Here is a 19,756-nt window from a genome sequence, read left to right as displayed (position 1 = left end):
TTAAATTTTTGTTTTGTTTAATAAATCGTACAAATATTATATTATTCATTTTAGATTATTAATTTTAAAAATTTATTTTTTTTAATTTAATTATTTATATTATTTTATTTTTTATATTGCTTCATTATTTGTATAGTATTTTATTAAACAATCTAAATTTAAATAATGTAATACAATATTATCAGATTTATTAAAAAATATTACATTAAAATATGTATATTTATTACATTATTTTTATATTGTTTAATCATTGTACAGTTTATTTTTGTTATTCCATTTTTATATTGGTTGATACATTTGAACGTAATTTTTTGTATTATATTATTTTATTTTAATGTTTTTCATTTTAGATTGTTTAATAGACTACAGTTTATAATTTTTTATTTATGATTTATTGATTATATTTTTTAATTATTCGTACAGTTTATTTTTGTTATTCTATTATTATATTGGTTGATAAATTTTAATGTAATTTTTTGTATTATATTATTTTATTTTAAATTTTAACGAATTATACAATTTATTTTTGTTATTTTCAGTTTATATTGTTTAATAAACCACAATTTATTTCTATTCTATTATTTTATTTCATATTGTTTAATAAATTAAACATAAAATAAAAACAATAATTTATCATTATTATTATATTATTTTATTTTGATATGTGAGTATTTAGTCTATAATTTATTTTAAAAAATATATAATTTTATTTTATATTACTACATTTTATCTCCTCAGGATAATCACTTCCGGCCCGCGTCAGGTGACGTGTGTGTGTTGTGCGAGTGTTACGCCGTGGGCTCGTTCTCCCGCGCGTGTGACCGGGTCACGGGTCAGTGTCAGTGTAAGCCAGGGGTCATAGGTCGCCAGTGTGACCGCTGTGATAACCCGTTCGCCGAGGTCTCGTCCAGCGGCTGCGAAGGTCAGACTCTCAAACCCATCATACGCTCTTTTTCAGTGACCCTTCCCAGAATTCCTCCAGTCATATGTGTGTGTGTGTGTGTGTGTGTGTGTGTGTGTTGCAGTGATCTACGACAGCTGTCCTCAGGCCATCGATCAGGGAATCTGGTGGCCAAGGACCAAGTTCGGTTTACCGGCCGCCGTCTCGTGTCCGAAAGGATCCATCGGTGAGAACCAAAAACAGCACTTAAAGGGTCCTGTAAAATAAGTCTCTGATGTCCTCAGAGTGTGTGTGTGAAGTTTCAGCTCTAAATACCTCACAGAGATTTGTATATAGCATGTTAAAGTCGTCACTTTTTGAGAGTGAGCAAAAACACACCGTTTTGTGTGTGTCCCTTTAAATGCAAATGAGCTGCTGCTCCCGGCACAGGGGGCGGAGCTTCAACAACTTGCACTCACACACACATGCACTGAACATTTTAGCAAAAACCTTTAGCCTTTTATGTTCAAACCGGAGTCAGTGATGGAGAGACTCGAGAAGAAGAGACAACATGTAGAAGCAACAGGACATTTCTGAAGGGTTACTGATTAGCATATTCTGTCATTATAATCTATAAATCGTGTTCAGGGGGCGGGGTTTATGTAGATTTTAGGGTTGGTGATGTCAAAAAAAAAAAGTTATTGGGCTTTTTTAAAATCCGATTAATCTAAGAAATAATGGGCCACCTAATGGCCTCTGAAGCCGCTGGTCGCCGCTCTGGTTCACACAGGAAGTGCTTCTGTTTCTGCACAGGAACCGCGATCCGACACTGTGACGAACACAAGGGCTGGCTCTCTCCCAACCTCTTCAACTGCACATCCCTGAGCTTCAGTACACTCAAGACACTGGTGAGACACACACACACACACACACACACACACACACACACACACACACGCACACACACACGCACACACACACACACACACACACACTCTCTCCCAACCTCTTCAACTGCACATCCCTGAGCTTCAGTACACTCAAGACACTGGTGAGACACACACACACACACACACACACACACACACACACACACACACGCACACACACACGCACACACACACACACACACACACACTCTCTCCCAACCTCTTCAACTGCACATCCCTGAGCTTCAGTACACTCAAGACACTGGTGAGACACACACACACACACACACACACACACACACACACACACACGCACACACACACGCACACACACACACACACACACACACTCTCTCCCAACCTCTTCAACTGCACATCCCTGAGCTTCAGTACACTCAAGACACTGGTGAGACACACACACACACACACACTCACACACACACACACACACACACTCACACACACTCACACACACACACACACACACACACACACACACGCTCTCTCCCAACCTCTTCAACTGCACATCCCTGAGCTTCAGTACACTCAAGACACTGGTGAGACACACACACACACACACACTCACACACACACACACACACTCACACACACACACACACACACACACACACACACACACACACACACACACACACACACACACACTCTCTCCCAACCTCTTCAACTGCACATCCCTGAGCTTCAGTACACTCAAGACACTGGTGAGACACACACACACACACACACACACACACGCTCTCTCCCAACCTCTTCAACTGCACATCCCTGAGCTTCAGTACACTCAAGACACTGGTGAGACACACACACACACACACACACACACACACACACACACACACACAAGCTCTTGATAATACCGGTGTAATACCCATATCATTATACAAATTTCTGTCCACATAAATCACAAGAACACACACACACACACACACACACACACACACTGCATCATCCTCACGTGTGTGTGTGTGTTCATGTCCACAGTCGGAGCGTCTGGCACGTAACGCGTCTCTGATGGACTCCGCTAGCGTCCAGCACACGGCGGCTCTGCTGCGTAACGCTACGAGGAACGCGAGCGAGTTCTACGGCAGCGACGTGAAGCTAGCGTATCAGCTGACGCGCTCGATCCTGCGACACGAGAACGAGCAGCAGGGCTTCAACCTCAGCGCCACGCAGGACGTGCTGTTCAACGAGGTACACACACACACACACACACACTAACCCTACCGAGCAGCAGGGCTTCAACCTCAGTGCCACGCAGGACGTGCTGTTCAACGAGGTATGCTTTATATCATCAAACACACACTCACACACACTCTCACACACACACACACACACACACTAACCCTACCGAGCAGCAGGGCTTCAACCTCAGTGCTACGCAGGACGTGCTGTTCAACGAGGTACGCTTTATATCAACACACACACACTCACACACACACACACACACACACTAACCCTACCGAGCAGCAGGGCTTCAACCTCAGCGCCACGCAGGACGTGCTGTTCAACGAGGTACGCTTTATATCAACAAACACACACTCACACACACTCTCACATACACACACACACACACACACACACTAACCCTACCGAGCAGCAGGGCTTCAACCTCAGCGCCACGCAGGACGTGCTGTTCAACGAGGTACGCTTTATATCAGCGTTTAGCTAACATGTTGTGTTAGCGAGTCTGACACTGCTTGCACACAGGCCGAAATTCTCGTCATGTTATAAAATAAATACTTTAGCACTGGATAGCACTCTTAGGTTGAGTTTTAAGGTTTTTGAGTCTTACAGCGCCTCCTGCTGGTGGATCTTTATAAGCACTGCAAACCTGTATTAAATACTAGTGTGGAATATTCCTACAATACTCACTCATGACAGTAAAATAAAGTCAATCTACTGCAGTATTTCCTCTCCAGTCATGCTTGAAAAAATAAATAAATACCGTCATTTACCGTGAAACCGGCATAATTTTGAAAAATACTGTGATATAAATTTTTGGTCATACCGCCCAGCACTAGCTTGACTCGACTCTCTTCACCATGCCTGTTCTCTGTCTCTGATTAGCACCTGATGCAGGTGGGCAGTGCCATCCTATCGACGGGCACACGCGGGCACTGGGAGCTCATCCAGCAGACGGAGGGTGGCACGGCGTCACTGCTCCAGCAGTTCGAGGAGTACACCAACACACTCGCCCAGAACATGAGGAAGACCTACCTGAGCCCCTTCACCATCGTCACGCCCAACATCGGTCAGAACACGCGTGCACACACACTTCCTCCCGTCAGCAAACATAGACGTGCAAAATCAGTGTTTCTGATTGGCTGAAGAATCACAGGCCACGCCCACTGACTCTTTCAGTCAGTTATAGATGTGTGATCCATCACAACACAACATTTCAGTGAAATCAGGCATTAGTGGTGTCTTATGTGATATAGTTTTAGTAGGGCTGCCCTCAACTAAAAACTGTTCTAGTCGACTAGTAGTCGTTCATTTATTCCATTAGTCGACTAATCGCGCGTTTATATTAATTAGACATAAATCATAATAATGTGCCTTTAACTCTAAATAAAATACAGAGCCTAATCAGCGCTCACATGCACACATAAAGCTTGTCACGGCACACCGGCAAATGTAATGATTATGAATGTGTCATGAAAAAAAAAACAGGAAAAGACGGTCTAAACATTTTAATAATTTATTGGTAATGTTTTCTTTGTTTTCGGCTGCAGAGATTAACTCACAATGCTGACTCGTCATCTCTGCAGTTTCATACGGATTACATAATCTGAGAATATTTATTTTCTATTGGAATCTGTTTGTAGAAATGTAGACATTTCAAGCTTTCTGTAGATATATTTCTCATGTCTGTGAGGCGAGTATACGCTGAGTTTCGGTTCATGTGATGTGCTCAAGTTCTCTGAGACCGAGACGGCAGAAAGCACCATTATTTTACAAAAGCACAACATTTGTTGTTATTGTGAGTTTAAAGAAATAAAAGTAGATCCTTTCCAGTTTGCATTACTCTTATCTGTATAACCAAAAATGAGGGAGTATTTTAAATTAAATTCAGTGATGTGTGTATCATGCAGTAAGCGGCTCTCCACACTAACACTTGAATATGTGCCTAATAATAGTGCGCATTTGTCTAGGTTAGCATTAGAGCAAACAGACTTTTAAAGTTGCTACTTCTTACATGTTTAAAGTAGGGCTGTCAAAAGATTAATCGCGATTAATCGCATCCAAAATAAAAGTTTGTTTTTAATAATATATGTGTGTGTACTGTGTATAATTAAATTTGTATATATAAATACACACACATGCATGTATATATTTAAGAAAAATGGGTTATTTATATATAAACAAAATTATATTCATATATAATATAAACTATATAAATATATATACAGTATATGTATGCAAATATTTCTTAAATATATACATGCATGTGTGTGTATTTATATATACAAAATAATTATACACAGTACACACACATATATTATGTAAACACAAACTTTTATTTTGGATGCGATTAATCGCGATTAATCTTTTGACAGCCCTAGTTTAAAGTGATATTAGCCATATTTGAGGTGGATAAATGATAGGCAAATGTTTGGATTTCCTGCCGTTAACGATTTGTCCGTCAGAGACTGTGTGATTGAGGGTTTTTTTCTGCGACTAACCGACTAATAAAATCTTAGTTGACCAAACCTCTACTAGTCGACTTATGGTTAGTAGACTATTAGGGGGCAGCCCTAAGTTTTAGTGTTTTGGTATTGTATAAGGACTCGTGCGTGTGTAATTCCAGTCATCTCAATCGATCGTTTGGAGAAGATGAATTTCGCGGGAGCCAAACTTCCGCGGTATCAGTCTCTGCGCGGGCCTCGCCCACTCGACCTGGAGACGGCCGTCACTCTCCCCGACTCCGTCTTCATCCCCGCCCCCGAGGGCAAAGGTCACCGGCACCACAGCGAGCCAATCACAGAGCCCGGCAGGAACCACACGGCCAATCGGAAGAGACGGCACCCAGAGGAGCGCGAGCAGGACGCCATCGCTAGCGTGATCATCTTCCACAGCCTAGCGGCACTGCTACCAGAGCGATACGACACGGACAAGAGGAGCCTGAGGTGAGAGCGGACCAGATGAGTGACTGAGAGACTCACTGATTCACTGATCTAACGCTGTGTGAGTGTGTGTGTGTTCAGGGTTCCCAAGCGTCCGGTCATCAACACTCCTGTGGTCAGTATAACGGTTCATGATAACGAGGAGTTACTGCAGCACAATCTGGATAAGCCAATCACGGTGCAGTTCCGCCTAGTGACCACTGAGGAGCGCTCTAAACCCATCTGTGTTTTCTGGAACCACTCCATAGTGTGAGTACTTGCACGATTAAATTCTCAAATACTTAAATGATTGTGAGTACTTGGACGATTAATACTCATATATTTGCATTATTGTGAGTGCTTACATGATTAATGCTCATATACTTGCAAGATTGTGAGTGCTTGCACGATTAATAGTCCTATACTTGCATTATTGTGAGTACTTGCACGATTAATACTCATATATTTGCATTATTGTGAGTGCTTACATGATTAATGCTCATATACTTGCATTATTGTGAGTACTTGCACGATTAATGCTCATATATTTGCATTATTGTGAGTACTTGCACAATTAATACTCATATACTTACATAATTAATACTCATATACTTACATGATTGTGAGTACTCACAATTAATACTCATATACTTACATGATTGTGAATACTTGCACGATTGATACTCATATACTTGCATGATTGTGAGCACTTACATGATTAATACTCATATAATATATGATTGTGAGTCCTTGCACGATTAACACTCATACTTGCACGATTAACACTCATACTTGCACGATTAACACTCATAATTGCACTATTGTGAATACTTACACGATTAATACTCATATACTATATGATTTTGAGTCCTTGCACGATTAACACTCATACTTGCACGATTAACACTCATACTTGCACTATTGTGAGTACTTACACGATTAATACTCATATACTATATGATTGTGAGTACTTGCACGATTAATACTCATATACTATATGATTGTGAGTACTCACAATTAATACTCATATACTTACATGATTGTGAATACTTGCACGATTGATACTCATATACTTGCATGATTGTGAGCACTTACATGATTAATACTCATATAATATATGATTGTGAGTCCTTGCACGATTAACACTCATACTTGCACGATTAACACTCATACTTGCACGATTAACACTCATACTTGCACTATTGTGAATACTTGCACGATTAATACTCATATACTATATGGTTGTGAGTACTTACACGATTAATACTCATGTACTTGCATAATTGTGAGTACCTACATGATAAATACTCATATATGTGTGTGTGTGTGTGTGTGTGTGTATATACTGTATATATATATTTTTTTTTTATATGCCTAGCAACCACATAGGAACACCCTGTCAGTCATTCAGAACACCTAAAAACTTCTTATCAAACATTTCATATATAGTTTGTAAATATAAGATGTTTGTGTGTGTGTGTGCAGTACGGGCGGTCCGGGCGGCTGGTCCTCGAAGGGTTGTGAGGTGGTCTTCAGGAACAGCACACACATCAGCTGCCAGTGTTACCACATGACCAGCTTCGCTGTGCTCATGGACATCTCACGCCGAGAGGTGACACACCCAATCTAACTATAATAACCTGCTTACAACAAAGTCTTGTGTAGTTTTTGATGAAGATGACTTTCAGAATCAGGTACTTCCTGTTTACTTCCAGACTTGGAAGTATCCTCAGGTCAGATTGAGTTTCTTTATTTGGTGACAACCTGAAAAAACATTGTTTTCTTTAGCCCCAAACCACCTTTTTTGGTGGAAAGGTATGTAAATGTGTGGAGCGGACAGCGGGTTGACAGAAAAGCTGCAGATAGACATTAGGGCTGGGACAATATATCGATGCATCATGAATCGAGAAATGATTCTGGATCGATTCCAATTTTTCAGAATGCATCGCGATTCTCTCTCGAAACGATTCTGAGTTTAGTTTTTAACAGCAGATGGCACTGCATGCTTTAGAAACATCTGTAATCTGCTGGCTTCCAATGCCTTACACACACCACTTAAACCTTCTTTAAAATAATCATTCATAAAGTACGAAAAGGTTGAAGTGAATTACAAGGGTGTTTGCTGTGGGCTGTTTACATTATTCATTATGAGCATTATTCCCCAGCTCTAATAGACATAAACACGTTGACTGTGACTCTAGATAGTTGTGTGAAGTTGTTCACCCAGACAGCAACATTAGGGGCTTTCGCACCGGAGGAACCTTCTCATAGTTCCTAGAACTATTGGCGGAAGTTCCCGGATTTTGGCGTGTTCGCACCGCAGGAACTAGGAATGATTTTAGCTCTAGGAACTCCTTTTGGAGGAACTAATTTACTCCTACTTCAGAGTCGGTCTAAACCAGCGCTATAGGAACTACAGTGACGTTAGTGTTCGCTGATTGGCCGAACGCACGCGAAACACCAGAACCCGCCATTTTAAAAAGAAAGCTGTGTAAACACAGATTATAGCCTATATATTTCCTCCACTAACTAACTCTACGAACACGGAAAACAGTGATAGATGAAGCTCTTAATCTTTACGCTGAGGAGAAAGTCCAACGCAACTTTGAGGAGATCAAGAGAATCATGATTATGTATTTCTGCTCAGCAACACTGGACATCAAACACACGGCATACGCTAATAACTCTTCATTACTGTCTACTTTATATGTATAACAGTTCTATCTAATAACGTATTAGACAGGACTGTTAGACAGATCGTAAACTAATGAAGTGCAGGAATGTGAGCGCTGTGTGTTCAGTCGTTCTCAGCGCCGTCAAAATAAAATTCGCAACAACAAGCTTGTCTTACGTCACTTCAGAGTTCCTACTGGCGCTGCGAACGCAACCAGGAAAACATTCCTATGTGAACCATTAGTTCTTGGGGAACCACCCTGGTGCCTAGTTCCTAGCGAAAGCCCCTATAGTGTCAGCCCAGATTCGGCCCACATCTGGTATATCTGGTACATCTAGAACATCTGGAACATCTGGAATCCACACGCACCTGATCTGGGCCGACACTATGTTGCTATCTGGGCAGAGCAAACCAAATGATGAGCTGATCAAACATGTGTGTGTGCTTCAGAACGGAGAGATCCTGCCGGTGAAGCTGATCACGTGGAGTTCGGTGGGCGTGACGCTGGGCTTCCTCTTCCTCACCATTGTCTTCCTCTCCTGCCTGCGGGCCGCTAGCAGCAACAAGACCAGCATCGTCAACAACGGGGCATTCGCGCTCCTCATCGCACACCTCATCTTCATCCTGGGCATCAATCAGGCCGATAACCCGGTAACACACACCTCCCGTGTGTGTGAGTGTGTGTGTGTTTGAGAGTGAGTGAGTGAGTGAGTGAGTGAGTGTGAGTGAGTGAGTGAGTGAGTGTGTGTGTGTGTGTGTGTGTGTATGTGTGTGTGTGTGTGTGTGTGTTTGAGAGTGAGTGAGTGAGTGAGTGAGTGTGTGAGTGTGTGTGTGTGTGTGTGTGTGTGTGTGTGTGTGTGTGTGTGAGTATGTGGGAGAGTGTGAGTGGGTGTGTGAGTGAGAGTTTTTTAGTGAGTGAGTGAGTGAGTGAGTGAGTATGTGGGAGAGTGTGAGTGAGTGTGTGTGAGTGAGTGTGTGTGTGTGTGTGTGTATGTGGGAGAGTGTGAGTGAGTGAGTGAGTGAGTGAGTGAGTGTGTGTGTGTGTGTGAGTATGTGGGAGAGTGTGAGTGGGTGTGTGTTTGAGTGAGTGAGTGTGTGTGTGTGTGTTTGAGTGTGTGTGTGTGTGTATGTGGGAGAGTGTGAGTGAGTGTGTGTGTGTGTGTGTGTGAGTATGTGGGAGAGTGTGAGTGGGTGTGTGTTTGAGTGAGTGAGTGAGTATGTGAGTATGTGAGAGTATGTGAGGGAGTATTTGAGTGAGTATGTGAGTGAGTGTGGTAGAGTGTGAGTGAGTGTGTGTGAGTGAGTGTGAGTGTGTGTGTGTGTGTGTGTTTGAGAGTGTGTGTGTGTGTGTGTATGTGGGAGAGTGTGAGTGAGTGAGTGAGTGAGTATGTGAGTATGTGAGTGAGTATGTGAGTGACTATTTGAGTGAGTGAGTATGTGAGTGAGTATTTGAGTGAGTGAGTGAGTATGTGAGTGAGTATGTGAGTGAGTATTTGAGTGAGAATTTGAGTGAGTGAGTGAGTGAGTATTTGAGTGAGTATTTGAGTGAGTGAGTGAGTATGTGAGTGAGTATTTGAGTGAGTGAGTATGTGAGTATTTGAGTGAGTATTTGAGTGAGTGAGTATGTGAGTGAGTATTTGAGTGAGTGAGTATGTGAGTCAGTATTTGAGTGAGTGAGTAATTGAGTGAGTAATTGAGTGAGTATTTGAATGAGTATTTGAGTGAGTGAGTATGTGAGTGAGTATTTGAGTGAGTGAGTATGTGAGTGAGTATTTGAGTGAGTGAGTGAGTATGTGAGTGAGTATTTGAGTGAGTGAGTGAGTATGTGAGTGAGTATTTGAGTGAGTGAGTATGTGAGTGAGTATTTGAGTGAGTGAGTAATTGAGTGAGTATTTGAATGAGTATTTGAGTGAGTGAGTATGTGAGTGAGTATTTGAGTGAGTGAGTATGTGAGTGAGTATTTGAGTGAGTGAGTGAGTATGTGAGTGAGTATTTGAGTGAGTGAGTGAGTATGTGAGTGAGTATTTGAGTGAGTGAGTATGTGAGTGAGTATTTGAGTGAGTGAGTATGTGAGTGAGTGAGTATTTGAGTGAGTGAGTGAGTATGTGAGTGAGTATTTGAGTGAGTGAGTATGTGAGTGAGTATTTGAGTGAGTGAGTGAGTGAGTATGTGAGTGAGTATTTGAGTGAGTGAGTGAGTATGTGAGTGAGTATGTGAGTGAGTATGTGAGTGAGTATGTGAGTGAGTATGTGAGTGAGTATGTGAGTGAGTATGTGAGTGAGTATGTGAGTGAGTATGTGAGTGAGTATGTGAGTGAGTATGTGAGTGAGTATTTGAGTGAGTGGGTATGTGAGTGAGTGAGTATTTGAGTGAGTGAGTAAGTAAGTGAGTATGTGAGTGAGTATTTGAGTGAGTGAGTGTGTGAGTGAGTGAGTGAGTGAGTGAGTATTTGAGTGAGTATGTGAGTGAGTGAGTATTTGAGTGAGTGAGTGAGTATGTGAGTGAGTATTTGAGTGAGTGAGCATGTGAGTGAGTATTTGAGTGAGTGAGTGAGTATTTGAGTGAGTGAGTGAGTGAGTATTTGAGTGAGTATTTGAGTGAGTATTTGAGTGAGTGAGTGAATGAGTGAGTATTTGAGTGAGTATTTGAGTATGTGAGTGAGTATTTGAGTGAGTATTTGAGTGAGTATTTGAGTGAGTATTTGAGTGAGTATTTGAGTGAGTATTTGAGTATGTGAGTGAGTGAGTATTTGAGTATGTGAGTGAGTATTTGAGTGAGTATGTGAGTGAGTATTTGAGTGAGTGAGTGAGAGAGTATTTGAGTGAGTATTTGAGTGAGTGAGTGAGTGAGTATTTGAGTGAGTGAATGTGCGTGCGTGTGTGTGTGTGTGTGTGTGTGTGTGTACCCGTGCGTAACACAGCTCGTCTCCCTCAGTTCCTCTGTACAGTGATGGCCATCCTGCTGCACTTCTCCTGGATGTGTGTGTTCTCCTGGCTGTTCCTGGAGGCCCTGCACGTGCACCGCATGAGGAACGAGCTGCGCGACATCAACTTCGGCCCCATGCGCTTCTACTACCTGATCGGCTGGGGCGTCCCGGCCTTCATCACGGGGCTCGCGGTCGGGCTCGACCCCGAGGGGTACGGGAACCCCGACTTCTGCTGGCTCTCGCTCTACGACACACTCATCTGGAGCTTTGCGGGACCCGTCGCGTTCGTCGTGTCCGTGAGTGTTTGAAATGAACATCCGCCAAATGCGGGTAAAAATCAACTGTGGCGGGAAACACTGTCAAATCACGAGCCAATTAGGCGTGTTACTTATTATGTTTACTCACTTTGCTGGGGAAGTTCGTGTAAGACAAATCTGTGCAGATTTAGCACAAATACTGATCATCATGATAGTTAACTAAATAAGTACATAAATATAAATATGCACATACTAAATATATAATAATAATAATAAACAAATACGTAACTTATAATAAATAAACTCCAATACAACACTTATTAATAGACAAACGGCTACAACAGTGTGTGTGAAAGTGTGTGTGCTTCTCCCTCAGATGAACGTGTTCCTGTACATCATGGCGTCGAGAGCGTTGTGTTCGCTCGGACAGAAGAACTGCGAGAAGAGATCCGCGCCGGCGTGAGTCTCCTTCACACTCAATCCTGAAGTGTGTGTGTGTGTGTGTGTGATGGGTAGGGTCAGGGGTCGGGTTAGTGTGTGTGTGTGTGTGTGTGTGTGTGTGTGTGTGTGTGTGTGTGTGTGTGTGTGAGATGGGTAGGTTTAGGGGTCGGGTTAGTGTAAGAGGACAGAATATTCAGTATAAAAAGCATTATGCCTATGGAATGTCCTCACAAGTATAGCAAAACAAACCTGTGTGTGTGTGTGCGTGTGTGTGTGTGCAGAGCGGGTCTGCGGACGGCGTGTGCCGTGTTGTTCCTGGTGACGGTGACGTGTCTTCTGGCCCTGCTGTCGGTCAACAGTGACATGATTCTGTTCCACTATCTGTTCGCAGGATTCAGCTGCGTTCAGGTACAGTGATGTCATCAGACCTCGATCTGCTTAGTAACGCCCTAGCAACACCCTACCCTTCTGTTCTGATGCAGTCACACGTGTGTTTGTGTTTTCAGGGCCCGTTTATATTCTTCTTCCGCGTGGTGTTTAATAAAGAAGCCAGAGACGCCATGCGCTACTGCTGCGGGAAGAAGCGGCCCGATCACATGATCAAATCCAAACCATCCGTGAGTCACCTGACCATAACACTGCAGAACACACACTACTGAAAACCTCTTTATGCTCCAAATCAGTCTGAAAATACAAACAATCATATATTAAAATAAATAATATAATAGTGTATAAATAGCACTGCTATATTTAGCTTCCAATGCTAAAAAAGTTTTTATATTTTTAGACCTATATCATGCCTATTATTATTGTAGTTATTGTTTGTGTTTGTGTCTGTCAGGCGTTCGTCTGTAACAGTAATTATGCGGACGGGCGTCTGTATCACCTGCCGTTCGCCGAGTCCAGTGTGTCTCTGAACGGAACCCAGAGCAGCAAAACTAACCAGAACTACATGCCCTTCAGCCTCCGGTACACACATGCTCACACACACATGCTCACACACACACACACTCTCACACACACACACACACACACACACACACACACACACACACACACACTCTCACACACACATGCTCACACACACACACACACACACACACACACACACACACACAATCACACACACAATCACACACATACATAAAACTATATATGTTAACTATAACAATAATTATAACGATAACTATAACGATAACTACAACGATAACTACAACGATAACTATAATGATAACTATAACTATAACGATAACTATAAAGGTAACTATGACTATGACTCGATAACTAAACAAATAACTACAACGATAACTATAACGATAACTATAATGATAACGATAACTATAACGATAACTATAAAGGTAACTATAACGATAATATCGATATCTATAACTATAACTATAACAATAACTATAAAGATAACTATAATGTTAACTATAACGATAAATATAACGATGACTACAACGATTACTATAAAGGTAACTATAACGATAACATCAATATCTATAACTATAACTATAACTATAACTATAACGATAACTATAAAGATAACTACAACGATAACTATAATGATAACTACAACGATAACTATAATGATAACGATAACTACAACGATAACTATAATGATAACTATAACGATAACTATAAAGGTAACTATGACTATGACTATAATGATAACTAATCAAATAACTACAACGATAACTATAACGATAACTATAATGATAACTAATCAAATAACTACAACGATAACTATAACGATAACTATAATGATAACGATAACTATAAAGGTAACTATCACGATAATATCGATATCTATAACTATAACTATAACAATAACTATAAAGATAACTATAACTATAACGATAACTATAAAGATAACTACAACGATAACTATAATGATAACTACAACGATAACTATAAAGATAACTACAACGATAACTATAATGATAACGATAATGATAACTATAACGATATCTATAACGATAACTATAATGATAACTACAACGATAACTATAAAGATAACGATAACTATAACCATAACTATAACTATAAAGATAACAACAACGATAACTATAATGATAACTAAAACGAAAACGATAACTACAACGATAACGATAATGTATTAGCGATCACACTAACGCACAGTACCATTCTGTGTATTATAAGCGCTGCAGTTTTGTCGTCTGTGCTTTAAATTCTCGAGCTCTTTAAAGCAATGTTGCTTCTCGAATACATTTATAATAACTGATCATATTTTTAGATATTTGAGGAAAGCAAGAAACAAATGACTCATTAAAAACTGTTGTTTTGTTTCAGTGGAGACGATGTGAACAGCAGCCGCATGAGTCTGAGTGAACACAACACACTGTTCCAGGACAAACAGCAGATGGACGGTAAACACACACACATACACACACACACACACACATGTGTACTTCTCACAGTCCGCTCACTGTGTGTGTGTGTGTGTGTGTAGATCACGACTCCGACTCTGACAGCGATCTCTCGGAGCTGGAGGACGATCAGAGCGGCTCGTACGCGTCCACACACTCGTCCGACAGCGAGGAAGACGAGGGCGAGTTCCTGCAGGAGGAATGCTGGGAAAATCTGGCCACCAGCGGCACCATCAAACCTCATGGTACGACCGACGCGGTTCACGCCATTCGTGGCTTCTGTTAGCATGTGTCTGAATAAAGCTGGATGATAACATAGTGAAATTTTGTGTCTAAATAAAAACTCACAGTAGAGATTTGCTATATAATATATCGCTTTCCGCGAGTGTACCGTATAGTCTGACGTAGCTTCTGTCCGTCAGATGTGTGGGAGGCGGAGACAGGAGCGGTGGAGGCGGAGACTCTTCCCAAACCAGAGGATGCTGGGACGGAAAACCTGCTTCTGCTGCTGCCCAGTGTACCGAACACCAGCGCGCCGCCACACAAAGGTCTGAATGAGCCCAACTCTCTTTAGTCCCGATCCAGTGACGATTGCGCATTGTAACGTGTGACCGTGACTCGCAGGAATCCTGAAGAAGAAGCAGCTGTCGCCCATCGCCGAGAGGAACGCCATCAACCGCATACACAACCAGCTGTCGGGAGACTCCGCCTCCTCGCGCGAGGGTCGAGGGGGCGGGGCCAGGCGGGATCATCCGAGCGGACCAATGAAAACACTCGACAACGACTCGTCCGAATCCGAGTGAGTGATAGCTTTACAGTTTGCGACGATATAAACAATATAAATCTAGCAGTTGAGATTTGCTATATAGTATATAGCGCTTTACGTGAGTTTACTGTATAGATGCGAAAAAAGTTGGACTTATAAATATCATAATATAAATGATCAACTTTATATGAAGAGCTATTAGATAATATAGTTAAATTTTGCGACTAAATAAAAAAAATCACATTTGAGATTTGCTATATAGCATATCCATATACTGTATATCAAACTTTATATAAAAAGCTGGAGGGTAATATAGTTAAATTTTACGACTTTAAATTAACCCCTAAACTGTCACCTCTCTTTTTGAGAATATGAAAATGCGAATCCAAACTTAAAAGGTTGTAAATCAAGAATGCTTTGGAATATAGAGCCTGAGTTTGCTCTTAAACTTATGGAAGTTTAAATTTACTGTAAATCAAATGTACTGTACTAAACTAGGCATTATTTTATATAAAATATATATTTTACAAAATAATTTTTGCTATAAATTTTATTTAGGCGCTGTACCAAAACTATCCACCGGGGTTCACCTACATCGCATTGAATTTAGTTTTGATGCATTCTCAAATTAACAAATGAATACATTTCTTTCCAAATATTACTTCTATCACAAAATATGAAACCTTGTGACCTTTCTGTCGATGTGTGTTTTATCAAGATTGGAAAAGGTTTCGATTATAAAGTAGTTAAAATAACTTCTGTAATATGAACTCCGCCCACTAGGGGAGGAGACTGCTAAAGTACCGTTTCCATGGTAACACAACGTCCAATTTCAAAACAGTTTACACGGGATGAATTTTGATACTTAATTTATGATGATTATTAAAATATGTGATATAAAAAAAAGCCAATCAAAAAAGAGCGGCAAGCGTCCCGCTAGCGGCACAGTTGAGATTAGCTATATAGCATATATCGCTTGTATGCGAATAAAGTTGAATATACTGTATATCGAACTTTATTTAAAAAGCTGGACGATAATGTAGTTAAACTTTGCGACTAAATTTAAAAAAATCACGCAGTTGATTTGATTTTATGGAGAAAAACGTATGCAAACGAATAATTCGTTCCCGCGACTCGCGTCAGCATATTTTACGAAGGAACGAATTAGTTGAACGTGGCCACGATTTACTAAAATGAGAGAATGAAATATATATTTGTCATAGTATATAGTTACATTTTGAATTTTAACGTTCTTTTTTCTGCTGACCATGCGTGACCGCCATGTGTTTCTCTGCAGATGCTAACGAGCGACGAGGGAACGAAGAGGCGAGGAACAATCTTCCTGTGTCTGTCCCAGTTTGATTTGTCCCACGTTTCACGCGACAGCCGATCTGATTCTCCATGCCAAACGCTGAAGGGAGTCGGCGCTTTTACAGTTTTGTTTACAGACTTGAAGTGAAGCACTTTTTATTTCTTTCGTCCTCTCGCCGCATCGAAACAACACTGACTTTTTGTAAATGAGTGAAAATATCAGGGAATCTCCTACATCGCGCTAAAGGACTGAGCGAAGAGTGAAGGATGATGGGAACTCCAGCCTTGAACTGAAGCCTTCTCCACCAGCAGAGCCTTGACTTCGTCCCACTGGAGGAGAAACACACTTTTGATACTCGCTCTTTTTGTACATTTTGGGGACACTTTTATACAAACTTTTAAAAAGACTCACGTTTAAAACCTTTTGAATGAAAACCTTTGTATTTTATAGATTAGCAATGGTCTGAAATGTGAATTTAAACATTTGTCGCAGTGTTGTACAGATCTCTAACACGTCACACACTGAACACGCGCTGTAGATTCGTCTTACCCGTCCGTATGGAAGCTCGTTTCCGCCACGGAATAAAAAAAATTGAAAAACGTAATTGTGAATTTTGTATCTCATGATTTAATTTTTTTTTCTCACAACTGCGAGTTTATATCTTGCAATTATGACTAAAAGATAAAAATATATTTCAACTATATTTCGCAATTCGGACTTTTTTCTCATAATTACGAGTTTATATTTCGCAATTGAGAGTTAGACTCATACTCATAATTATAAACTATATATAATTTATAATAAAATAATTATAAATATAACTCATAAGTTTATACAAGTTTACTTTTTGTGAATTTTTATCACAATTTCAAGTTTGTATTTCGCAATTCTTAATTAAAAATCGTAATTGTGAATTTTGTATCATAATTTTGACTTTTTCTCACAACTGTGAGTTTATATCTCACAATTATGACTAAAAGATAAAAAAGGTCATTTCAACTATATTTCGCAATTCTGACTTTTTTTCTCATAATTACGAGTTTATATTTCGCAATTGAGAGTTAGAAACTCATAATTATAAACTATTATAAATATCATTTATAATAAATATAATTATAAATATAACTCAGAAGTTTAATTTTTATCACAATTTCAAGTTTATGTTTCGCAATTCTTAATTAAAAATCGTAATTGTGAATTTTGTATCATAATTTTGACTTTTTCTCACAACTTTTGACTTTTTCTCACAATTATGACACAAAAAATTAAAAAGGTAATTGCAACTTTATATTCCGCAATTCATATTTTTTTCTCAATTACGAGTTTATATCTCGCAAATCTGACTAAATTTAAAAAGTAATTGCGGCTTATCTTTTGATAAAATGTTTTTTTTTTTCGAGTTTATATCTTACATTTACATTTTTCTCACAATTGCGAGTTTATATCTCGCAATTATGACTAAAAGATAAAAAAGGTCATTTCAACTATATTTCACAATTCTGACTTTTTTTTCATAATTACGAGTTTATATTTCACAATTGAGAGTTAGAAACTCATAATTATAAACTATTATAAATATAATTTATAATAAATATAATTATAAATATAACTCAGAAGTTTAATTTTTATCACAATTTCAAGTTTATGTTTCGCAATTCTTAATTAAAAATCGTAATTGTGAATTTTGTATCATAATTTTGACTTTTTCTCACAACTTTTGACTTTTTCTCACAATTATGACACAAAAAATTAAAAAGGTAATTGCAACTTTATATTCCGCAATTCATATTTTTTTCTCAATTACGAGTTTATATCTCACAAATCTGACTAAATTTAAAAAGTAAATGCGGCTTATTTTTTGATAAAATGTTTTTTTTTTTTTCGAGTTTATAGCTTACATTTACATTTTTCTCACAATTGCGAGTTTATATCTCGCAATTATGACTAAAAGATAAAAAAGGTCATTTCAACTATATTTCACAATTCTGACTTTTTTCTCATAATTACGAGTTTATATTTCACAATTGAGAGTTAGAAACTCATAATTATAAACTATTATAAATATAATTTATAATAAATATAATTATAAATATAACTCATGTTTAATTTTTATCACAATTTCAAGTTTATATTTCGCAATTCTTAATTAAAAATCGTAATTGTGAATTTTTTATCATAATTTTGACTTTTTCTCACAACTTTTGACTTTTTCTCACAATTATGACACAAAAAATTAAAAAGGTAATTGCAACTTTATATTCCGCAATTCATATTTTTTTTCTCAATTACGAGTTTATATCTCGCAAATCTGACTAAATTTAAAAAGTAAATGCGGCTTATCTTTTGATAAAATGTTTTTTTTTTTTTTGAGTTTATATCTTAAATTTACATTTTTCTCACAATTGCGAGTTTACATCTTGCAATTCTGACTAAAAAATAAAAAGGTAATTGCAACTTTATATCTCGCAATTCTTACTTTTTGTCTTACAGTTGCAAGTTTATATCTCACTATTCAGACTTTTTTCTCACATCTCAAAAAAAGAAAAAGTCAGAATTGTGGGATAAAAAGTCACAATTGCCAATTTTTTTTATTCCGTGGTAGAATGTCCGCTTTGACTGTGTAAAAATGCAAACGCCACTGCCACTGTTGTGTGCTGCTCGAAACTCCAGACGGGTCATTTTTGGACTTTTGATAACAAACGCGTCAGAATCTTGCTGTACAGACATGTTTTATACTCATATGCTTGTGCTTTATTACTGTATTTGTTTCAGTCTCATCACTGGAACCAGTTTCAACACGGCTGGAAACTTTGTAAAACACTGACTTGAAGTAAAACTGTTTTTAATATTTAACGTCTCATTTGTTTCCTCAAGCTGTCACTCAAACTTTAGTCAAACTCCTAAATATTAACTAGTACTTTTGAGTTTGCATGTCCAGAAACACTTGCATTCTCTTCAGCATATCTAGTTTTAGTGTTACTGTAATGTGTAATTATTTATTTAATTCATTTAATTTTCATAAAATTACAATACTAAAATTTATTTTATTACTAAATT

The 19,756-nt window shown here is 39.0% G+C and overlaps 1 protein-coding gene across 1 annotated transcript in view; it reads left to right on the top strand.

The window, feature by feature from the left end:
- Nucleotides 1-15,424, top strand: part of celsr2 (cadherin, EGF LAG seven-pass G-type receptor 2) — a gene marked incomplete at its 3' end in the record, with an annotated part of 61,786 nt that extends 46,362 nt beyond the window's left edge. Inside the window, exons 15-32 of the mRNA XM_079890960.1 lie at nucleotides 739-922; nucleotides 1,026-1,127; nucleotides 1,694-1,788; nucleotides 2,812-3,021; nucleotides 3,898-4,081; nucleotides 5,639-5,957; nucleotides 6,036-6,203; nucleotides 7,419-7,545; nucleotides 9,058-9,258; nucleotides 11,542-11,829; nucleotides 12,167-12,249; nucleotides 12,513-12,639; nucleotides 12,738-12,848; nucleotides 13,073-13,200; nucleotides 14,545-14,621; nucleotides 14,705-14,866; nucleotides 15,044-15,169; nucleotides 15,246-15,424. Of these exons, the coding sequence (XP_079747086.1) occupies nucleotides 739-922; nucleotides 1,026-1,127; nucleotides 1,694-1,788; nucleotides 2,812-3,021; nucleotides 3,898-4,081; nucleotides 5,639-5,957; nucleotides 6,036-6,203; nucleotides 7,419-7,545; nucleotides 9,058-9,258; nucleotides 11,542-11,829; nucleotides 12,167-12,249; nucleotides 12,513-12,639; nucleotides 12,738-12,848; nucleotides 13,073-13,200; nucleotides 14,545-14,621; nucleotides 14,705-14,866; nucleotides 15,044-15,169; nucleotides 15,246-15,424 (2,871 nt within the window). The remainder of the gene's footprint in view (nucleotides 1-738; nucleotides 923-1,025; nucleotides 1,128-1,693; nucleotides 1,789-2,811; nucleotides 3,022-3,897; nucleotides 4,082-5,638; nucleotides 5,958-6,035; nucleotides 6,204-7,418; nucleotides 7,546-9,057; nucleotides 9,259-11,541; nucleotides 11,830-12,166; nucleotides 12,250-12,512; nucleotides 12,640-12,737; nucleotides 12,849-13,072; nucleotides 13,201-14,544; nucleotides 14,622-14,704; nucleotides 14,867-15,043; nucleotides 15,170-15,245) is intronic.
- Nucleotides 15,425-19,756: the final 4,332 nt, after the last annotated feature.

The sequence above is a fragment of the Squalius cephalus genome, assembly GCF_949319135.1.
Source record: "Squalius cephalus genome assembly, chromosome: 13".
Taxonomy (NCBI): domain Eukaryota; kingdom Metazoa; phylum Chordata; class Actinopteri; order Cypriniformes; family Leuciscidae; genus Squalius; species Squalius cephalus.
The sequence above is the reverse complement of the archived record's forward strand: the minus strand, read 5'-3'. Positions and strand labels throughout refer to the sequence as shown.